The 21844-nt window shown below is 36.2% G+C and overlaps 1 protein-coding gene across 1 annotated transcript; it reads right to left on the bottom strand.

The window, feature by feature from the left end:
• Positions 1 to 11492: 11492 nt before the first annotated feature.
• Positions 11493 to 14891, bottom strand: SIGLEC15 (sialic acid binding Ig like lectin 15). The gene is made up of 2 exons (XM_053699659.1): positions 14444 to 14891; positions 11493 to 11872 (listed from the first exon to the last, which is right to left on the bottom strand). Exons 1-2 carry the CDS (start codon positions 14889 to 14891, stop codon positions 11493 to 11495), a joined length of 828 nt encoding a protein of 275 aa, XP_053555634.1.
• Positions 14892 to 21844: the final 6953 nt, after the last annotated feature.

Below are 21844 nucleotides of genomic sequence, written 5' to 3'. Positions count from 1 at the left end.
TCGTTTCAACAAAGAACAAAAGCCTGATCCTTCGTCCTCAGGAGCAGTTTCAGTTTGGAAACCATCTCCAGTCTGGAATAAATCCAAGCCTGCTAGAAAGGCAAAGCCTGCTTCTAAGTTCACATGAAGGTACGGCCCTCATTCCAGTTCAGCTGGTAGGGGGCAGGTTACGTTTTTTCAAAGAAATTTGGATCAGTTCTGTTCACAATCTTTGGATTCAGAACATTGTTTCAGAAGGGTACAGAATTGGTTTCAAGATGAGACCTCCTGCAAAGAGATTTTTTCTTTCCCATGTCCCAGTAAATCCAGTGAAAGCTCAAGCATTTCTGAATTGTGTTTCAGATCTAGAGTTGGCTGGAGTAATTATGCCAGTTCCAGTTCCGGAACAGGGGATGGGGTTTTATTCAAATCTCTTCATTGTACCAAAGAAGGAGAATTCCTTCAGACCAGTTCTGGATCTAAAATTATTGAATCGTTATGTAAGGATACCAACGTTCAAGATGGTAACTGTAAGGACTATATTGCCTTTTGTTCAGCAAGGGAATTATATGTCCACAATAGATTTACAGGATGCATATCTGCATATTCCGATTCATCCAGATCATTATCAGTTCCTGAGATTCTCTTTTCTAGACAAGCATTACCAATTTGTGGCTCTACCGTTTGGCCTTGCTACAGCTCCAAGAATTTTCACAAAGATTCTCGGTGCCCTTCTGTCTGTAATCAGAGAACAGGGTATTGTGGTATTTCCTTATTTGGACGATATCTTGGTACTTGCTCCGTCTTTACATTTAGCAGAGTCTCATACGAATCGACTTGTGTTGTTTCTTCAAGATCATGGTTGGAGGATCAATTTACCAAAAAGTTCTTTGATTCCTCAAACAAGGGTAACCTTTCTGGGTTTCCAGATAGATTCAGTGTCCATGACTTTGTCTTTAACAGACAAGAGACGTCTAAAATTGATTACAGCCTGTCGAAACCTTCAGTCTCAATCATTCCCTTCGGTAGCCTTATGCATGGAAATTCTAGGTCTTATGACTGCTGCATCGGACGCGATCCCCTTTGCTCGTTTTCACATGCGACCTCTTCAGCTCTGTATGCTGAACCAATGGTGCAGGGATTACACGAAGATATATCAATTAATATCTTTAAAACCGATTGTTCGGCACTCTCTAACGTGGTGGACAGATCACCATCGTTTAATTCAGGGGGCTTCTTTTGTTCTTCCGACCTGGACTGTAATTTCAACAGATGCAAGTCTCACAGGTTGGGGAGCTGTGTGGGGATCTCTGACGGCACAAGGAGTTTGGGAATCTCAGGAGGTGAGATTACCGATCAATATCTTGGAACTCCGTGCAGTTTTCAGAGCTCTTCAGTTTTGGCCTCTTCTGAAGAGAGAATCGTTCATTTGTTTTCAGACAGACAATGTCACAACTGTGGCATACATTAATCATCAAGGAGGGACTCACAGTCCTCTGGCTATGAAAGAAGTATCTCGAATTTTGGTTTGGGCGGAATCCAGCTCCTGTCTAATCTCTGCGGTTCATATCCCAGGTGTAGACAATTGGGAAGCGGATTATCTCAGTCGCCAAACGTTGCATCCGGGCGAATGGTCTCTTCACCCAGAGGTATTTCTTCAGATTGTTCAAATGTGGGGGCTCCCAGAGATAGATCTGATGGCCTCTCATCTAAACAAGAAACTTCCCAGGTATCTGTTCAGATCCCGGGATCCTCAGGCGGAGGCAGTGGATGCATTATCACTTCCTTGGAAGTATCATCCTGCCTATATCTTTCCGCCTCTAGTTCTTCTTCCAAGGGTAATCTCCAAGATTCTGAGGGAATGCTCGTTTGTTCTGCTAATAGCTCCGGCATGGCCTCACAGGTTTTGGTATGCGGATCTTGTCCGGATGGCATCTTGCCAACCATGGACTCTTCCGTTAAGACCAGACCTTCTGTCTCAAGGTCCTTTTTTCCATCCGGATCTGAAATCCTTAAATTTAAAGGTATGGAGATTGAACGCTTGATTCTTGGTCATAGAGGTTTCTCTGACTCCGTGATTAATACTATGTTACAGGCTCGTAAATCTGTATCTCGAGAGATATATTATAGAGTCTGGAAGACTTATATTTCTTGGTGTCTTTCTCATCATTTTTCTTGGCATTCTTTTAGAATACCGAGAATTTTACAGTTTCTTCAGGATGGTTTAGATAAGGGTTTGTCCGCGAGTTCTTTGAAAGGACAAATCTCCGCTCTTTCTGTTCTTTTTCACAGAAAGATTGCTATTCTTCCTGATATTCATTGTTTTGTACAAGCTTTGGTTCGTATAAAACCTGTCATTAAGTCAATTTCTCCTCCATGGAGTTTGAATTTGGTTTTGGGAGCTCTTCAAGCTCCTCCGTTTGAACCTATGCATTCATTGGACATTAAATTACTTTCTTGGAAAGTTTTGTTCCTTTTGGCCATCTCTTCTGCTAGAAGAGTTTCTGAATTATCTGCTCTTTCGTGTGAGTCTCCTTTTCTGATTTTTCATCAGGATAAGGCGGTGTTGCGAACTTCTTTTGAATTTTTACCTAAAGTTGTGAATTCCAACAACATTAGTAGAGAAATTGTGGTTCCTTCATTATGTCCTAATCCTAAGAATTCTAAGGAGAAATCATTGCATTCTTTGGATGTTGTTAGAGCTTTGAAATATTATGTTGAAGCTACGAAATCTTTCCGTAAGACTTCTAGTCTATTTGTTATCTTTTCCGGTTCTAGGAAAGGCCAGAAAGCTTCTGCCATTTCTTTGGCATCTTGGTTGAAATCTTTAATTCATCTTGCTTATGTTGAGTCGGGTAAAATTCCGCCTCAAAGAATTACAGCTCATTCTACTAGGTCAGTTTCTACTTCCTGGGCGTTTAGGAATGAAGCTTCGGTTGACCAGATCTGCAAAGCAGCAACTTGGTCCTCTTTGCATACTTTTACTAAATTCTACCATTTTGATGTATTTTCTTCTTCTGAAGCAGTTTTTGGTAGAAAAGTTCTTCAGGCAGCGGTTTCAGTTTGAATCTTCTGCTTATGTTTTTTGTTAAACTTTATTTTGGGTGTGGATTATTTTCAGCAGGAATTGGCTGTCTTTATTTTATCCCTCCCTCTCTAGTGACTCTTGTGTGGAAAGATCCACATCTTGGGTAGTCATTATCCCATACGTCACTAGCTCATGGACTCTTGTTAATTACATGAAAGAAAACATAATTTATGTAAGAACTTACCTGATAAATTCATTTCTTTCATATTAACAAGAGTCCATGAGGCCCACCCTTTTTTGTGGTGGTTATGATTTTTTTGTATAAAGCACAATTATTCCAATTCCTTATTTTATATGCTTCGCACTTTTTTTCTTATCACCCCACTTCTTGGCTATTCGTTAAACTGATTTGTGGGTGTGGTGAGGGGTGTATTTATAGGCATTTTAAGGTTTGGGAAACTTTGCCCCTCCTGGTAGGAATGTATATCCCATACGTCACTAGCTCATGGACTCTTGTTAATATGAAAGAAATGAATTTATCAGGTAAGTTCTTACATAAATTATGTTTTTTTTAATGATTCAGAACTTGTGATGTGTAACAACTTCGCAATTTACTTCTATTATCTAATTTGTTTTGTTCTCTTTGTATCCTTTGTTGAAATGCATACCTCGGTAGGCTCAGAAGCTGCTGATTGGTGACTGCACAAATATGCCTCATGTTATTGGGTCCCAGTAGTGCACTGCTGCTTTTTCAACAAAGCATACCAAGAGAATGAAGCAAATTAGATAATAGAAGTAAATTGGAAAGATGTTTAAAATTGTAAATTCTATCTGAATCATAAAATAAAAAATGTGGGTTTCATGCTTCATTATCAAAGACATTGCTATTCAGTGTGATATGACATATCCAAGAACATTACATGTAAGGGTTGAAATTTCCATTAAAGGGACAGTGTGCTGTAAAATTCTCTTGGACTCTACTGGGAGCTAGCTGAACCCATCGGATGAGCCAATGATACTAGGCATATATTTGCAGCAACCAATCAGCTTGCTCCCAGCAGTGCACTTCTGCTCCTGCGCCTATATAGGTATACTTTACAATAAAGGATACCAAGAGAACAAAGCAAATTAGATAATAAAAGTAAATTGGAAGGTTGTGTAAAATCATGTGCTCTGTCTATATCACAAAAGCTTAATTTGACTTTACTTTAATGTGTCTCCAATGACTTGTTATACTAGCTGCAGAGTAGGTCTGTGCATTCGGATAATTTGTTATGATCCAAACGCAGAAGAAGGCGGAAACCCACAGCATTCGGCTATTTTTAGAGCCACTTTTATTCTTGTGAAAGTGAAATACACTAAGATCGGTGCAAATCCAGATCTTAGAGTGTTTCACTTTCACTGGAATAAATGCTCCTCCGAAAAGAGCTATACGGGACGAGCATCAGCCATCTACTGCATTTGGATCTTAATGAATGATCCGAATGCACAGACCTACTGCAGCATATAAAATGTATGGGAAATGATTCCTTTAAGTTTATTTTTGTATATAAAATAACTATTTTTGCTCTTTGAAACCACAACCCAGTACAAAAACTGGTATAGAGATCAGATATCCTTATCTTATCACTTTCTACTCACAGAATCACATCCTTGTGATATATATATGTCTGCATACAAGAGCCCAAAATTTAGAGAGAACAAATTAAAATGAAAATAATAGTACATATTACTCCTACACTCACTGGGAGTTTAATTTTTTCTGTAGGTTCTTGTTTACATAGTTATTCTATATATTGTTAAATTAAATAACTAGTGTTACCTGTTCAATCTGCCACCTATACTGAAAATTTCAATACTAAGTATTGCATTAACCCCTTCACTAATGGGACTTTCAGAGAACTTGCCCAAAATACTGGCGAATTTTTAGCATTTTTTCTATCACTCTTTTTAAACAGAAATAGAGCCTTTTTTTATTTATTTACCTTACAAAAAAAAATATATATACTTTTTTAAGTAGACAACCAAAGGTATTGATCTAGGCCAATTTGTTCATATATAGCATACATATATGGCTTTACCATTGCTTTTTGGTAATTAGAAGGCCACTAATTGCAACTGCGCACCACACTGCTATTATTCCTTGCAGTGAAGGGGTTAATTTGGTAACTTGTTTGGTTAATTTTAGCCTTAGTGAAAACTGAAAAACAAAAAGAGAAGAGCGCAACCGGACTCAAGTGAAGTTTATTCTAACAAATCAAAAGCTTAAAACAATAAAATGGTAGGTATCCTGCGTACCAGATTCACAAAGTAATTAGGCATATAAGACACAATTGTCTTTGAAGGTATAGACAGATTACCGCTCCTCAGGACGCCTTCCGATACAGTTGGGTGACGTACTCAGTTCACAGCTGATCTCTGCAGGGATAATTAATGATACACCCTCAGAAAAGCAGCACACACCATTTGTTTGGTGAGGACTAATAACGTAATACATCACTTATCTTACTTGTGGGACTCAATACTTTGTGAAACTTCATATTGGGAAATTTGATGTCTCAAAGTGTGCAATATTTGATGTCTTTTAAACCTTCATTGTGAACTGTGCAGATAACATTTGCAGCTATTGTTTACCATATTTACTACTTAGGATTTTACACATTCCTTTTAAATTTTAGATTACAATATATTTGGTTTTCATATATATCTTTTAAATTTTTCCAACATATTGCCATTTAGCATTTTTAAATATCCTCCCCTTATCAGTAACGCTGAAACTGTGCTTGTTTTTAATTTTAGCTTTAGTGTAGATGTTACCCTCCAACCTGACACTTGACACCCCCTGATCTCTCCCAAACAGCTCTCTTCCCTCTCTCTCCCCCACTGGTCGCCACCATCTTAGGTACTGGCAGCAGTCAGTATGAAGATTTAAGGCAAAAAATGTTATTAATATTTTTTTATATTTTCTGCAGTGTAGGATTCCCCCTAACCCTCCAACCTCCCTGATCCCTCCCAAACAGCTATCTAAACCTCCCCTCTCTAACTAATGTCTGTCATCTTAGGTACTGGTAGCTGTCTACCTATAAAACACTTTTAAAAAATAAATAAATATATATAAAACTTTTTTTTACATTTCTGTAGTGTAGAGGTCCCCCCACTTCCCCCCTCTGGATTATTAGTTAGGGAGCCCCCTTCCAGCCCTGTAGTGTAGCTCCCAATCCCGCCCTGTCCCTTTATATTTTTTCCAGTAGTATAGGGTCATCTCACTCTCAGTATGGTTATGGTTATACACTTGATATGATTAGCTGTGTGCTATCCTTGTATCATCTCATAGTGCCTGGTTATGGCTATACACTTGACATGATTAGCTGTGTGCTATCCTTGTATCATCTCATTGTGCCTGGTTATGGTTACACACTTGACATGATTAGCTGTGTGCTATCCTTGTATTATCTCATTGTGCCTGGTTATGGTTATACACTTGATATGATTAGTTGTGTGCCATCCTTGTATCACCTCATTGTGCCTGGTGATTGGCTATACACTTGATATGATTAGCTGTGTGCTATCCTTGTATCATCTCATTGTGCCTGGTTATGATTACACACTTGATATGATTAGCTGTGAGCTATCCTTGTATCATCTCATTGTGCCTGGTTTTGGCTATACACTTGATATGATTAGTTGTGTGCTATCCTTGTATCATCTCATTGTGCCTGGTTATGGTTACACACTTGATATGATTAGTTCTGGGCTATCCTTGTATCATCTCATTGTGCCTGGTTATGGCTATACAATTGATATGATTAGTTGTGCGCTATCCTTGTATCATCTCATTGTGCCTGGTGATTGGCTATACACTTGATATGATTAGCTGTGTGCTATCCTTGTATCATCTCATTGTGCCTGGTTATGGTTATACACTTGATATGATTAGCTGTGTGCTATCCTTGTATCATCTCATTGTGCCTGGTTATGGTTATACACTTGATATGATTAGCTGTGTGCTATCATTGTATCATCTCATTGTGCCTGATTATGGCTATACACTTGATATGATTAACTGTGTGCTATCCTTGTATCATCTCGTTGTGCCTGGTTATGGTTATACACTTGATATGATTAGTTGTGCGCTATCCTTGTATCATCTCACTGTGCCTGGTTATGGTTATATACTTGATATGATTAGTTGTGCGCTATCCTTGTATCATCTCATTGTGCCTGGTTATGGTTATACACTTGATATGATTAGTTGTGTGCTATCCTTGTATCATCTCATTGTGCCTAGTTATGGCTATACGCTTGATATAATTAGTTGTGTGCTGCTATCCTTGTATAATCTTATTGTGCCTGGTGATTGGCTTACATTTGATATGATTAGCTGTGTGCTATCCTTGTATCATTTAATTGTGCATGATTATGGCTATACCCTTGATATGATTAGCTGTGTGCTCTATCCTTGTATCATCTCGTTGTGCCTGGTTATATTTATACACTTGATATGATTAGTTGTGTGCTATCCTTGTATAATCTCATTGTGCCTGGTTATGGTTATACGCTTGATATGATTAGTTGTGTGCTATCCTTGTATAATCTCATTGTGCCTGGTTATGGTTATACGCTTGATATGATTAGTTGTGTGCTATCCTTGTATTATCTCATTGTGCCTAGTTATGGCTATATGCTTGATATGATTAGTTGTGTGTTATCCTTGTATCATCTAATTGTGCCTGGTGATTGGCTATACACTTGATATGATTAGCTGTGTGCTGTCCTTGTATAATCTCATTGTGCCTGGTGATTGGCTATACACTTGATATGATTAGCTGTGAGCTATCCTTGTATCATTTAATTGTGCATGATTATGGCTATACACTTGATATGATTAGCTGTGTGCTCTATCCTTGTATCATCTCATTGTGCCTGGTTATGGCTATACACTTGATATGATTAGCTGTGCGCTATCCTTGTATCATTTAATTGTGCCTGGTTATGGCTATACACTTGATATGATTAGCTGTGTGCTCTATCCTTGTATCATCTCATTGTGTCTGGTTATGGCTATACACTTGATATGATTAGCTGTGCGCTATCCTTGTATCATTTAATTGTGCATGATTATGGCTATACACTTGATATGATTAGCTGTGTGCTCTATCCTTGTATCATCTCATTGTGTCTGGTTATGGCTATACACTTGATATGATTAGCTGTGCACTATCCTTGTATCATCTCATTGTGCCTGGTTATGGCTATATATTTGATATGATTAGCTGTGTGCTATCCTTGTATCATCTCATTATGCCTGGTTATGGTTATACACTTGATATGATTAGTTGTGCGCTATCCTTGTATCATTTAATTGTGCGTGATTATGGCTATACACTTGATATGATTAGCTGTGTGATCTATCCTTGTATCATCTCATTGTGCCTGGTTATGGCTATACACTTGATATGATTAGCTGTGCACTATCCTTGTATCATCTAATTGTGCCTGGTTATGGTTATACACTTGATATAATTAGCTGTGTGCTATCCTTGTATCATCTCATTGTGCCTGGTTATGGTTATACACTTGATATGATTAGCTGTGAGCTATCCTTGTATCATCTCATTGTGCCTGGTTATGGTTATACACTTGATATAATTAGCTGTGTGCTATCCTTGTATCATCTCATTGTGCCTGGTTATGGCTATACACTTGACATGATTAGCTGTGTGCTATCCTTGTATCATCTCATTGTGCCTGGTTATGGCTATACACTTGATATGATTAGTTGTGCACTATCCTTGTATCATCTAATTGTGCCTGGTTATGGTTATACACTTGATATAATTAGCTGTGTGCTATCCTTGTATCATCTCATTGTGCCTGGTTATGGTTATACACTTGATATGATTAGCTGTGAGCTATCCTTGTATCATCTAATTGTGCCTGGTTATGGTTATACACTTGATATAATTAGCTGTGTGCTATCCTTGTATCATCTCATTGTGCCTGGTTATGGTTATACACTTGATATGATTAGCTGTGAGCTATCCTTGTATCATCTCATTGTGCCTGGTTATGGTTATACATTTAATATGATTAGCTGTGCACACTTTGATATCAATTAACACTTCAGATTAGATTTTATTACATTTAAACTTTGCATTTCTATTTTGTTTTGTATACAGCAGTGTATTTAGGATTGTGATTTTTCAAATTCTGATTATGCCTTCACAGTTTCTGTGTAACTTGTATATCTTGTATAATTTAGATTGCACTCTGCATCTCTTTTATTTAAATTAAAAATGAAAAACTGTCAGCTTTAGTTTCCCAGAGAGCGTCATTACTTTCTATGGGCCAGATTATCAAACATTCTCTAGTTTGTAGAGAGAATATAGTGCTGACTTCACAAGGTCAGAACTCACTGAATTTTCTAAGAAAAAGGGAGGAACCTGGAAATCCCAGGGAGATGAGAGATGCCTTCCATAGAAAGTAATGAAGCTCTCTGGGATGCAAAATTTCACATTTGATAGAGAAGGTAACTGAAGAACCCCTGGGGCTGATATAAAGTCTCCATTTGCATCAATTCCAAATTAAACTGAAATGTTTTTACTACAATTTAACTTGTTTTGTCTATATTTAGTATATATTACTTTTATGTTAGTTAACATAAGTCTATTGTTAAATTATCTATTTTAGCAAACTTTACCTGCATACAGTTGGCAAGGCAAATCAGTGAGACCAGCTTGTTTAAACTGCTTAAAAAATGTCACAAGACTGGCGAGAGAGCTTCAGACATACCCTGGGAACTCCCCTGTTCAGCCCAGAGAACTGCGCTGTCCCTCCCACTTTCTGAAACTATCAGTTTACAATGGAGAAAATACAAAGTGCAATGTAATTTGTAAAAGATACACAGGAATTTACAAAGTATGATCTTAAGTTAAAGGGACAGTCAACACCAGAATTTTTGTTGTTTAAAAAGAAAGATAATCTCTTTATTACCCATTACCCAGTTTTGCATAACCAACACTGTTATAGAAATACACTTTTTACCTCTGTGATTACCTTGTATCTAACCCTCTGCAAACTGCCCCCTTATTTCAGTTAATTTGACAGACTTGCATTTTAGTCAATCAGTGCTCACTCCAGGGTAACTTCACGTGCATGAGCTCAATGTTTTCTATATGAAACACATATACTAATGCCCTCTAGTGGTCAAAATGCATGTAGTTTAGAGGCAGTCTTCAAGGTCTAAAAAATTAGCATTAGAACCTCCTAGGGTTAGCTTTCAACTAAGAATACCAAGAGAAGAAAGCAAAATTGGTGATAAAAGTAAACTGGAAAGTTGTTTAAAATTACATTCCCTATTTAAATCATGAAAGTTTTTTTTGGACTTGACTGTACCTTTAATAAAGTAACACGGAAACTTTTATATAATAATCAGACTGTGTAAAATCACTGCTAGATCAAAATTGAAATGTATTAAATTACAAATGAGAAAGTGCAAAGCTTAAATGCAATAATACTGAAATGACCTAATCTGAAGTGTAAAGTAATATGAAATACAAAGTGTAAGTGTAGTAAAGTAATATGAAATACAAAGTGTAAGTGTAACAAAACTCTTATATCATGCAGTGCTATATTGCACTGGGCTTGTTGCTGCTTCACATACATAAATGAGAGAGATATCACCGTGCTGTAGAGTTCAGCCCCTTTTTGTTTTGAAAATTCAGTGAGTTCAGCTCCTTTGAATTCGGAACAACAATTTCTCCAAGCTGGAGAATCTTTGAATATCAGGGCCTCAGTGAGATAAACATATCTAAATATAGACACAATGAGGAAACAAATATTTAAAGATGCTCCTGAGCGAGGTATGTTTAAAGGGGCATTCTAGTATAACAGCAAAATGCTGCAATTAATTTTTGTAACCTTGGTAGTAACTGTGATTAACCCCTGCACATACAACCAGTCTCACTGCTGCCATACATTTACATATATGCAGATACCGTAACTGTTGCAACTCATAGCTTCTTGGTTTGACATTAACTAACTAATTTGCAAAGGTTAAATGTGTTTAGTCATTTAATAATACAGATAATAAACTCTAACACATTGTCCCAGAGGTGTTTGCTTAGCATATGATATTGGGGATGACAAACTCAACATTTAATTCCCCATAAAATGCGTAATAATGCACACTAAAAAAACTGTAGTATATCGGGGGGGGGGGGGGGGGGGTCAGCTGCCCCTAAAGAGACTGGAGTTTGTCTTTCAGTAATCAGAACATTAATCCAACTACATGCTGCACAGTGATTGCTTAATCAATATATGTGTCCCTAATTGGCCACAGCAAAAGAATATAAATAGCATTACAACCTTTGTTTTGCTATTCTGTGAATAATGTCTGTAAATAAATAAATAAAATATTGACTTTAACGTTCCTTTAATTCTATAGTGGCGTGCTTCACTATAAATGCTTCTTATAGATTAAAACTTATTTACCTTTGTTATAAACGGCTGATAAGCTGAGAATTCCAAACACAATCAGCAGTTTTACTCCTAGGGCTATCCAGAGTGCATAATAAATAAGGTTTTCACTGCCTCCTGATTTAAACTTAAAAAAATACACTGAGCTCTCAGCTTTTCCGTAACTATTCATGGCAGCACATGTGTATTTTCCATCTTGCACAAGATAATGTAATTCCGTCATCGTCTGATGTTTCAAAATGGGTTGAGATAGTATAAGGTCCTTGTTGTCCTTCAAAGGATCAATCCAAATTATAGAAGGCACAGGTTCCCCTTCAGCTATACAAATCGCATGATAGCCTCGGTGGTAGTCAAACCCAACTGTAATATTAATTATCCTCGGAAGAGCTGTGAATTGTACAAAATATAGATAAACAATGTCAGTTTCTGATATTAACAACAACAATTGCCAAATTCAAAGTGTGCGTGTTTAACTTATTAAAAGTCACAATAAGTAAAATAAAGATTGCAATCCATATAAAGGAATGTAGGATCTGATATCTGCTCCCTATAAAAAGGTTTTGGCCATTAGGGTGATCACAATCCAAAATGGATTTTCGATTGTTAAAGGGGCAGAATACTGTAAAATTGTTTTCCCCCTTCTGTCCAATACTGACCATCTCGGGAGTAAGTGTTGGCTCTTTCCGAAAGCGAGGAACTTACCGGCTCATCTTCCGTCAATAATTGCTGAAACTTTTCACTTATGGGATACATTAATTAAAAAGCATGGTTATATATCTACAATACCCTCCCCCCTGACCCCAATATTAGAAAACGTAGACTTCCCCTTCCAGCACCCAGGGCAAGCAATAACACTACCTCATATAACCAATTCTATACCTTGCCATATCCTCATAAATAACGGTAAACCCAAACCTCAAATCGAGATTATCCCCTACTTAGGTCCCATATATGAAAACTGGTTTCGTTACATTCAGATGTCAGACTTCCTCATGAGAAACTCACACAAAATCCAACTTACACGCAACTTAACTAATTTCGAAAGTATTTGTCTCCGGGACTCTTTAAATAGAGGTCTCTTATTGACCTCATATCAAATACTCATGCACCCATACACTAACTCACTTCTCTCCTATGTAGATAAGTGGGAAAAAGAGGTCGGTACACACCAGACTAAAAAACATGGCAACATATCTTCTCCTCCATGACCAAATCCTCATCCTCTATATACACACTAGAGATGAATGTCAAATTTTTATGCAGATGGTATTACACACCGTCCCGCCTGCACACAATCTTCCCCATGTCCTCCCCAACCTGCTGGAGAGGCTGTGATACGGAAGGCACCCCCACTCATATTTGGTCGACCTGCCCCATCGCTCAATCTTACTGGTTGATGATCAAGTCCGAAATAGAAAAGGCACTCTCAATAACTCTAGACCTAAACATCTGGTTTTTCCTTTTCAATAACTTCACTAAGATCAAATGTAAATTGAGACTCAGATTACTGACCATTGTGTCCAACTCAGCAAAAAGACATCCCGAAAAACTGGAAGTCACTGCTCCTCCCATCAGTTAACACATGGAGGGAGATAAGTAAACATAAAAATGATTATCACTCCATCTGCTTCATTTGGGAAGAATATCTGAATCAAGTATAACAACCAATATGACCATACTTCACTTCCCTCAGGACACCTCCTTACACCTACAAACACTTCAAACCAAATGCATATAAAACTCTTCAGCCACTGGTTCATTAGCTTGCAAATTTAATAGCATTAGATAGGCTAGGAGTCAGCTAATCAGTGGATTGCCATACTTGTTACTGCCTATTACACATTTCAATTGCTCTATAACTGACACTTTTATGCCTACCTGCAAGAACAATATCGCATAATGTTTATCTTATGTTGTTTTTGTTCTCTGCATTTCGTTGCTAAGCATTGTTCTTCAGCAAACAACTTTGTAATGTGACCTTCTCATAGACTCTTATTCATACTCATTTCTTTTTTTGTATGAATCCAGCAATCTGTTTATATTGTTTGCTTCATCTTCAATAAAGCTCTTTCAAAACCAAATAAAAAATATATAGTTTTTCCCTTAATGTGTTTCTAATTACTTTTTTTTACCAGCTGCAGAGTATAAAATGTATGAGATTTGCTTTTTTAAGGCTTATTTGTGTATATGAATTAGCTGATTTTGTGTTTTGAAGCCACAACCTAATAAAATGGGTTGAGCTTGTAGGTATAATCAGATCTCATTACTTTATCACATTGTGTACATATACATGCTTCTTTATCTTATTTCTGTCTGTAAACTATAGACCAATACTTGGAGAGAACAATGAAAAATTTACATTGTATTACATTATCTCTTCTGTACCCCACTGGGAGTGTAATTTCTTCTACTGTTGTGTTTACACAGATTATCTTAAGCAAGGACCTAAACTTTCAGAATAGGTGGGGATACCACAGGCTAAATCAATTATTTCAAATGCCAATATAAGGGTAAAGGAAATAATTGTAAACGATTTAATACACTCCAGCAGGTAAAGTGAAATCATTGGGATCAAATTAAAGGTGAGAACATTTTTGAGTAAACTGTACCATTAAGTACAAAACTGACATATGCAATGACTGTTCCCACCACTTAAAAGGACAGTATACACCAATTTTTATTTAACTGTATGTAACAGACACTACTATAAAGAATAATATGTTTTAATGGGTGAGGTATACCAGCCATGATAAAGAGAAGTTTTAATATGCTCAAAAATGTATTCTCTTTAGCAAAGCTAAGCAAGCATGAGGCAATATCACTAATTAATCTCCCAGTTAATTAATCTAACAAAAATATGAAACATTTGCTAAAACTAATATGCAAAGTCTTAAACAACATAACACTTATAGAGGTAAAAAAAATTATATAACACTTTCACTTTAGGAGATTTCTTACCCATTAATTGGAGTTTTGTTCCCGATTTGACTTCATATTGGTGATGCCTATTGGATGAAAATTCAACACGGCAAAAGTATTTGTTGCTGTCGCTCCAAGTCAAATTGTTAATAGCGACAGAGATGTTGTTGTTTCGAGGATTTCCCAACAGCTTGAACTTGTTCATATAATTTATTGTGGTTTTACAAGGATCGTTACTGCTATTACTCACACACTTAAACATGACTGTTCCATGATACGGTTGTCCAACTCTCCAAATAGCCGCAATTACTCCGTCATGGATATTGTGAGGGTGGGTAAACGTGCACGGCAAAATAACCTCTTTACCAATCTCACCTCTGACCTCTTTAGATACCTGAAAGGACCAAATGTTTTCTCGAGATCCTAAAACAGTAATAAAGACACCAGGGTCTAAGATTAAATCCCCATTCAAATATTTGCCATCCATTTCCTCTTATCTTTGTTAAAGTAACATGAAAACCAATTTTTTCCCTCATGATTCAGATAGAGAAGACAATTTTAAACATCTTTCCAATGTATTTCTATTATCTAATTTGCTTCATTCTCTTGATATTTTTTTGTGAAACGCATATCTAAATAGGCTCACTAGCTGTTGATTGGTGGCTGTACATAAATGCCTCATGTGATTGGCTCACCCATGTGCATTGCTATTTCTTCAAGAAAGGATATCTTAAGAATGAAGCAAATTTGATAATATAAGTAGTTTAGAATGCTGTTTAAATTGTATTCTTTATCTGAATCATGAAATAAATATTTTGGGTTTCATGTCCCTTTAACTATGGGATATATTCTATTCCAGCTGAAAACCCTAGTTCAGAATTTAAAAGGACAGTAAGCAGCTTGTAATTACAAGACATTTGTGTTGTGTTGCTACAGAATAACATATCAGCCAAGTCTTAATGCTGATAAAAACATTAACATACTTTATAATGCAATTATTTTTCAATAGACAAACTCCACACACCATTTGCTCTATTTGGAGGAGCCAATAAGGGCTTTAGTCTGCAGACAACAAGGCTAAGCACAGTCATAAACTTAGTATTAAATTAATTGTTTTGCAGTTGCTATTAGTTAAAGACTGTTAGGGACAAGGGGGTATAGTCTTAAAATGTCAGCAGGTGCATTTCAAGGTCTGACTTTTAGAAATGCTTCTATTTTCAGAGCTAAATTACATGAAAGGGGGGCAAAATAAACAATGAAAATATAATGCAAAGTTGTTTCATTACACATAAATAAATATGTTTATATAAAAAAATCTCAATGTGTCTACCGTCCCTTTAACATTGGAATTTGCTGGAAATGTGAAAAAACTTTTAAACTGGAATACAATTTGCTCACCTTAGCAGTAATCACAATATGTCATTCAAAAAAATTTGTAATGAAAATAATTTTTAAGTCTATAGGCTGGATTATCAAAACGTCACCAGATGGAACGTTTAGAAAACACATTATATGAGAGAAAACCAGCTGTATCTACATAAGGAAAATGCTTAAAGAATATGCCAGACCTGGCAGAAAAATTACAGCTTTATCTAATCTGCGACCGGAAAAGGTTTGGATTTTAGAATAGTGTGGATTTTGGAATATTTGTATCTGTAAAATGGGACAGTTTGGGGAGGGGATGGAACCAAATGTAAGCAACAATATCTTATGTCATTAATGCAATATCTATATCATAATACAGCTTATACATGTAACCTAAAGCTAGATTTAGCTCACTTTTTAATACTTTTGTATACAAAGAATAACATAATCAGAAACTGTATTTCATGACAATTTTATTATAAAAAATATATTACTTAAAAAGTTTGGATTTTGGAATTCTGGATTTGGGATAATGCACCTGTACTCCCCTGGTAATTTCCTGTTCAGATCACTTGCAGAGGAGGGAAAACACATTTCAGAAGAAGGTAAATAATATGTAAGCTTGTGCATTCGTTTTGTTACAAATAAAAATGGTGATATTTGTTTTCACAAACAAATTTGTCGCTGCCGCATACGTCTAATAATATGCTCTGAATGATGTATACGTACAAATGTAACAGTGTTTTTGTGCACGTGCATGTGTAGTTTTTTATGATTTCTACTGTGCGTCTTATATTTTTACCATAAAACATGATTTTTTGCAGACTCATTTCATTATGATTTTTAATGTTATTAAACAATACACATTTTTACTGCATATTTTTATTTCAATATTTCATATATTCTTTTTATACACTTTTTAAATGACAATTTGTAGTGAACCCTATTGTAATCTATGCATCACCTTCACATACTTAAAGGCATTGTATATTACATTTTTCCATGCATAAAAGTTTTGTAGATGATCCATTTATTTAGCCCATCGAAACATAGAATTTGACGGTAGATAAGAACCAAAAAGGCCCATCAAGTCTACCGATATTACAAGTTACTTTTTTCTTGGGATAGCTTTATGCATGTCCCAGGCATTTTTGAATTACTTTACAGCCTTTGAGTTTACCACATCAAATGGAAGTTTATTCAATGGGGCCGATTTAAAAAGTCTGGCAGACATGATACACTGTAGTGTATCATGTCCGTCAGACATCGCTGAATGCAGACAGCACACGCTGTCGGCATTCAGCATTGCACAAGCAGTTCTAATGAACTGCTTGTGCAATGCCGCCCCCTGCAGATTCGCAGCCAATTGGCCGCTAGTAGAGGGTGTCAATCAACCTGATTGTATCTGATCGGGTTGATTGCTGTCCGCCGCTCAGAGGCAGCGGATGAGTTAAGACCGCTGCTTCTAAACTGCTGTTTCTGGCAAGCCTAAAATCCATTCGGCCCTTGTTAAATCGACCCCCATGAAACCACCACCCTTTCTGTAAAAAAATGCTTCCTCAAATTTCTCCTGAATCTGCTAACTTGTGACCCCTTGTTTTGGTATTTTTTTTTTTTGTGGAAAATGCTTTTAGCTTCCACTTTATTAAGTCCCTTCATATATTTGAAGGTTTCTAGCATGTCACCTCTTTCCCTTCTATCCTCTAAACTATACATATTTAGATCATAGAGTCTATCTTTGTACGTTTTATATTTTAGACCATGAACCATTTTAGTAGCCCTCTTTTGGACAGATTCTAGTTTATTTATATCTTTCTGCTTCTAGTTTATTTATATCTTTCTGCTTCTAGTTTATTTATATATTTCTGCTTCTAGTTTATTTATATCTTTCTAGGAGTGTTTTTGTAACAATGTATAGTTTTGCTTATTTTATAATAACGTTGTGCTGATTTTCAGACTCCTAACCAAGACCCAAAGTATCAGGGGCCTGATCCGATATGCAGCATCGCCCGCAAAAGCCGGCGACGCCAAATATTGCGCTGGTTTGGTATCCTATATACGGCGTAACATAGAAGTTACGCTCGTATATTTCTGCCTTCGGACGTAGTTTTTTGGCCCATAGACAGGTATACCAAACCAGCACAGTTTGGTATCCAATATACAGCGTAAGGACTTACGTGGCGAAAATGGAGAAATCTTACTCCATTTTCACCTTGCCACAAATTGCAGGCGTAGTAAGCCTTACGCTGAGTATTTGAGCCCCGTAACTCCCTAAACTGGCTGCAAAATAAAACCTAACACATGCGTAATGTCTATGTATCTGTCAACCGCGGTCCCCCGCCGCATCCCTAATAAAGTGTTTAACCCCTAAACCGCTGCTCCTGGAACCCGCTGCCACCTACTTTAAATGTCTAACCCCCTAATGTGATCCCCCTACACTGCCGCCACCTATTTTAACTACATTACCCTCTAATCTAATCCCCCTACACCGCCGCCACCTATATTAAAATGATTAACCCCTAATCTAATCCCCCTACACCGCCGCCATCTATATTAAAATTATTACCCCCTAATGTGAGCCCCCTACCCCGCCGCCACCTATATTAATTATATAACCCCCTAATATGATCCCCCTACACCGCCGCCACCTATTTTAACTACATTACCCCCTAAAATGTCCCTACCCTAAACTAAATTACAAATAGCCCTGAAAAGGGCCTTTTGCAGGGCATTGTCCCAAAGTAACCAGTTCTATTACCAGCCCTTAAAAGGGCCTTTTGCGGGGCATTGCCCCAAAGTAACCAGCTCTATTACCAGCCCTTAAAAGGGCCTTTTGCGGGGCATTGTCCCAAAGTAATCAGCTCTTTTACCTGTAATCTAATCCCCCTACACCACCGCCACCTATATTAAATATATTAACCCCTAATCTAATCCCCCTACATCGCCGCCACCTATATTAAATATATTAACCCCTAATCTAATCCCCCTACACCGCCGCCACCTATATTAAATGTATTAACCCCTAATCTAATCCCCCTACACCGCCGCAACCTATATTAAATATATTAACCCCTAATCTGACCCCCTACACCGCCGCCACCTATATTAACTATATTAACCCTAATTATATTAGGGTTAATATAGTTAATATAGTTATTATATTATATATATTAACTATATTAACCCTATCTAACCCTAACACCCCTAACTTAATTATTATTAAAATAAATCTAAATAATATTAATAATATTAACTAAATTATTCCTATTTAAAACTAAATACTTACCTATAAAATAAGCCCTAAGAAAGCTACAATATAATTAATAATTACATTGTAGCTATTTTAGGGTTTATATTTATTTTACAGGTTACTTGGTATTTATTTTAACTAGGTACAATAGCTATTAAATAGTTAATAACTATTTAATAGCTACCTAGTTAAAATAATTACCAATTTACCTGTAAAATAAATCCTAGCCTAAGTTACAAATACACCTACACTATCAATAAATTAAATAAACTACAATTATCTAAACTAAAATACAATTAAATACACTAAACTAAATTACAAAAAAAAAAACACCCCTTTGCGATACACACTGTTCTCAAGGTAAAAACTGACTTTTAAGTATTATTACAGGGCTTAAAGTGATGGTAAATCCTAGCGTTTGTGAAACACTAGGATTTACCATTGGAACAAATAAAGGGGACTTTCATTTATGAAGTATAAAATACTTAATGCTGAAAGTTCCTTTATTTGTTTGAAGCGGTTTACTTTACTCCTATTATAAATTTTTCTTTGTTCTCTTGCTATCTTAATTTAAAAAGCAGGAATGTAAATCTTAGGAGCTGGCCCATTTTAGGTTCAGCATCATGGATAGCGCATTTAGCCACCAATAAGCAAGCATAACCCAGGTTCCGAAAAAAAAAATGGGCCGGCTCCTAAGACTTACATTTCTGCTTTTTAAATAAAGATAGCAAGAGAACAAAGAAAACATGATAATAGGAGTACATTAGAAAGTTGCTTTATATTGCATGCTCTATCTGAATCATTAAAGAAAAAAAAAATGGGTTTAGTATCAATTTAATGAAAATAGTATTTATTATTTGTTTGCTCAATTATTTGATTTGTAAATACATTAAAATAACTGAAAAAATAAATAAATTATATTAGCATTACAAATATACTCATCATTCTTTTTCATCTCATGAAATGCATTCATTTTGCAGTGCCTGCAGTAGTGTTTCTAGACGACATTCTCTGAAGTACAACAAAAACCTCCTGAAACCTTAAAGTAGTTAATCTGTGCATGATCCTGTTATAGGTAGCTACACTTTTATGACTGAGACCTGTTTGCATGAAAACAAGTTGCATTAAAGGATATGAAACCCATTTTTCTTTCTTTCATGATTCAGGTAGAACATACACTTTCAAATGTACTCCTATTATCAATTTGGCTTCATTCTCTTGGTATCATTTGTTGAATGAGCAACAATGCACTACTGGTGAGCCAATAACAATCAGTATAAATATAATGCAGCCACCAATCAGCAGCTAGAACCTAGGTTCTTTGCTGCTCCTGAGCTTTCTTAGATAAACCTTTCAGTAAAGGATAACAAGAGAAGGAAGCAAATTAAATAATAAAAGCAAATTAGAAAGTTGTTTAAAATTGTATTTTCTATCTGAATCATGAAAGAAAATGTTTGGGTTTCATGTCCCTTTAAGGCTGTCTAAATTGAATTAGCTGGAAATGTGTAAAAATGATTCTCAATAATAATTTGTTCATTGGCTGGCAAGGACAACTCACACAGCCTTATTAGTGGTCATTGACAAACCTCCATAAACACAGAAACAAACCAACTTCATTATTCAATATTAGTAAGATATTTTTTAGATGGAAACAATTAATATGATAACACTTTAAAGCAATAAACACTTTCAGATTATATAAAATGTTTAATTATGTATATTATAAAAACCTGTGCAATATACTTTTATTACTTACTACTCGATAAGCCTGCCCAGAGGGCAGTCTAATTATTTTTTAAACTCAGATGTAGAAACAACCTATTTTGTAACTCTTCTTTTATATAAATATTTAAGCTACAGGTGTAGCAATACTATAGTTATAATAGACTACTGTCTGAAATATATCAAACACATTTTCTATATAATAAACTACAGATATAGCCACACTCTATTTGGACAAACTACTGTCCTAAATAAATACAAAGTTTCTTCTCTTTAAATTATATCTACTTTAAGTATATTTCTTTATACACAATATTTTTAGTAAAACAGGCATCACTTCCAGTTATTTATTTCTCTTGTTCTTGTCCGTCTATGACCTTAACTTTTACATCTGCAGAGCTTTTTACCCTTGAAAAAGCTACATATAACTGTCCATGGCTAAAAACTGTCTCTGGCAAATAGATGCTAACTCTTTCTAAAGTTTGTCCCTGAACGCAAAACCCCCACATCGCAATAAACCTAATTATCCTATTATCCCCTAAACCACAAAACCCCCACATCGCAATAAACCTAATTATCCTATTATCCCCTAAACCACAAAACTCCCACATCACAATAAATCTAATTAACTTATTAACCCCTTAAACCGCCAAAACCCACAATGCAAATAACTATTTAAATAACTATGTACCATAACCTAACACCCCTCAAATTAACCCAAATTACCTAAACTAATACATTCTAAAGTTACAAAAAATAATAAAAAAAAATTTTTACGAAAAAAAGGCTAACATTACAGAAAATAAAAAATGAAATTACTAAATTTAACAAAATTAAACCTAATCCCGGTTCCGGTGGGCGGGATTACTGGATGGAAGCAAATGCAGGGAGCTCTGCATGTTTAAGCTGCAAATACCGCTTATTTACCACTTTACATCGCCATCCAGCCCCCCATGTTATGTGTCTTGCTAGGAGACTCTGCAACGGTCATCGCTAGCCGACTTTTTGAAAGGGAAGGGCATTACACCTGCCCTAGCCCCCGGGAGCAATTTACGAAACCCTTGTGGTCCGCCATGTTGGCGCATCAGCTCAGCTAAGTCGAG

The sequence above is a fragment of the Bombina bombina genome, chromosome 2 (genome assembly GCF_027579735.1).
Source record: "Bombina bombina isolate aBomBom1 chromosome 2, aBomBom1.pri, whole genome shotgun sequence".
Classification (NCBI taxonomy): domain Eukaryota; kingdom Metazoa; phylum Chordata; class Amphibia; order Anura; family Bombinatoridae; genus Bombina; species Bombina bombina.
The sequence above is the reverse complement of the archived record's forward strand: the minus strand, read 5'-3'. Positions and strand labels throughout refer to the sequence as shown.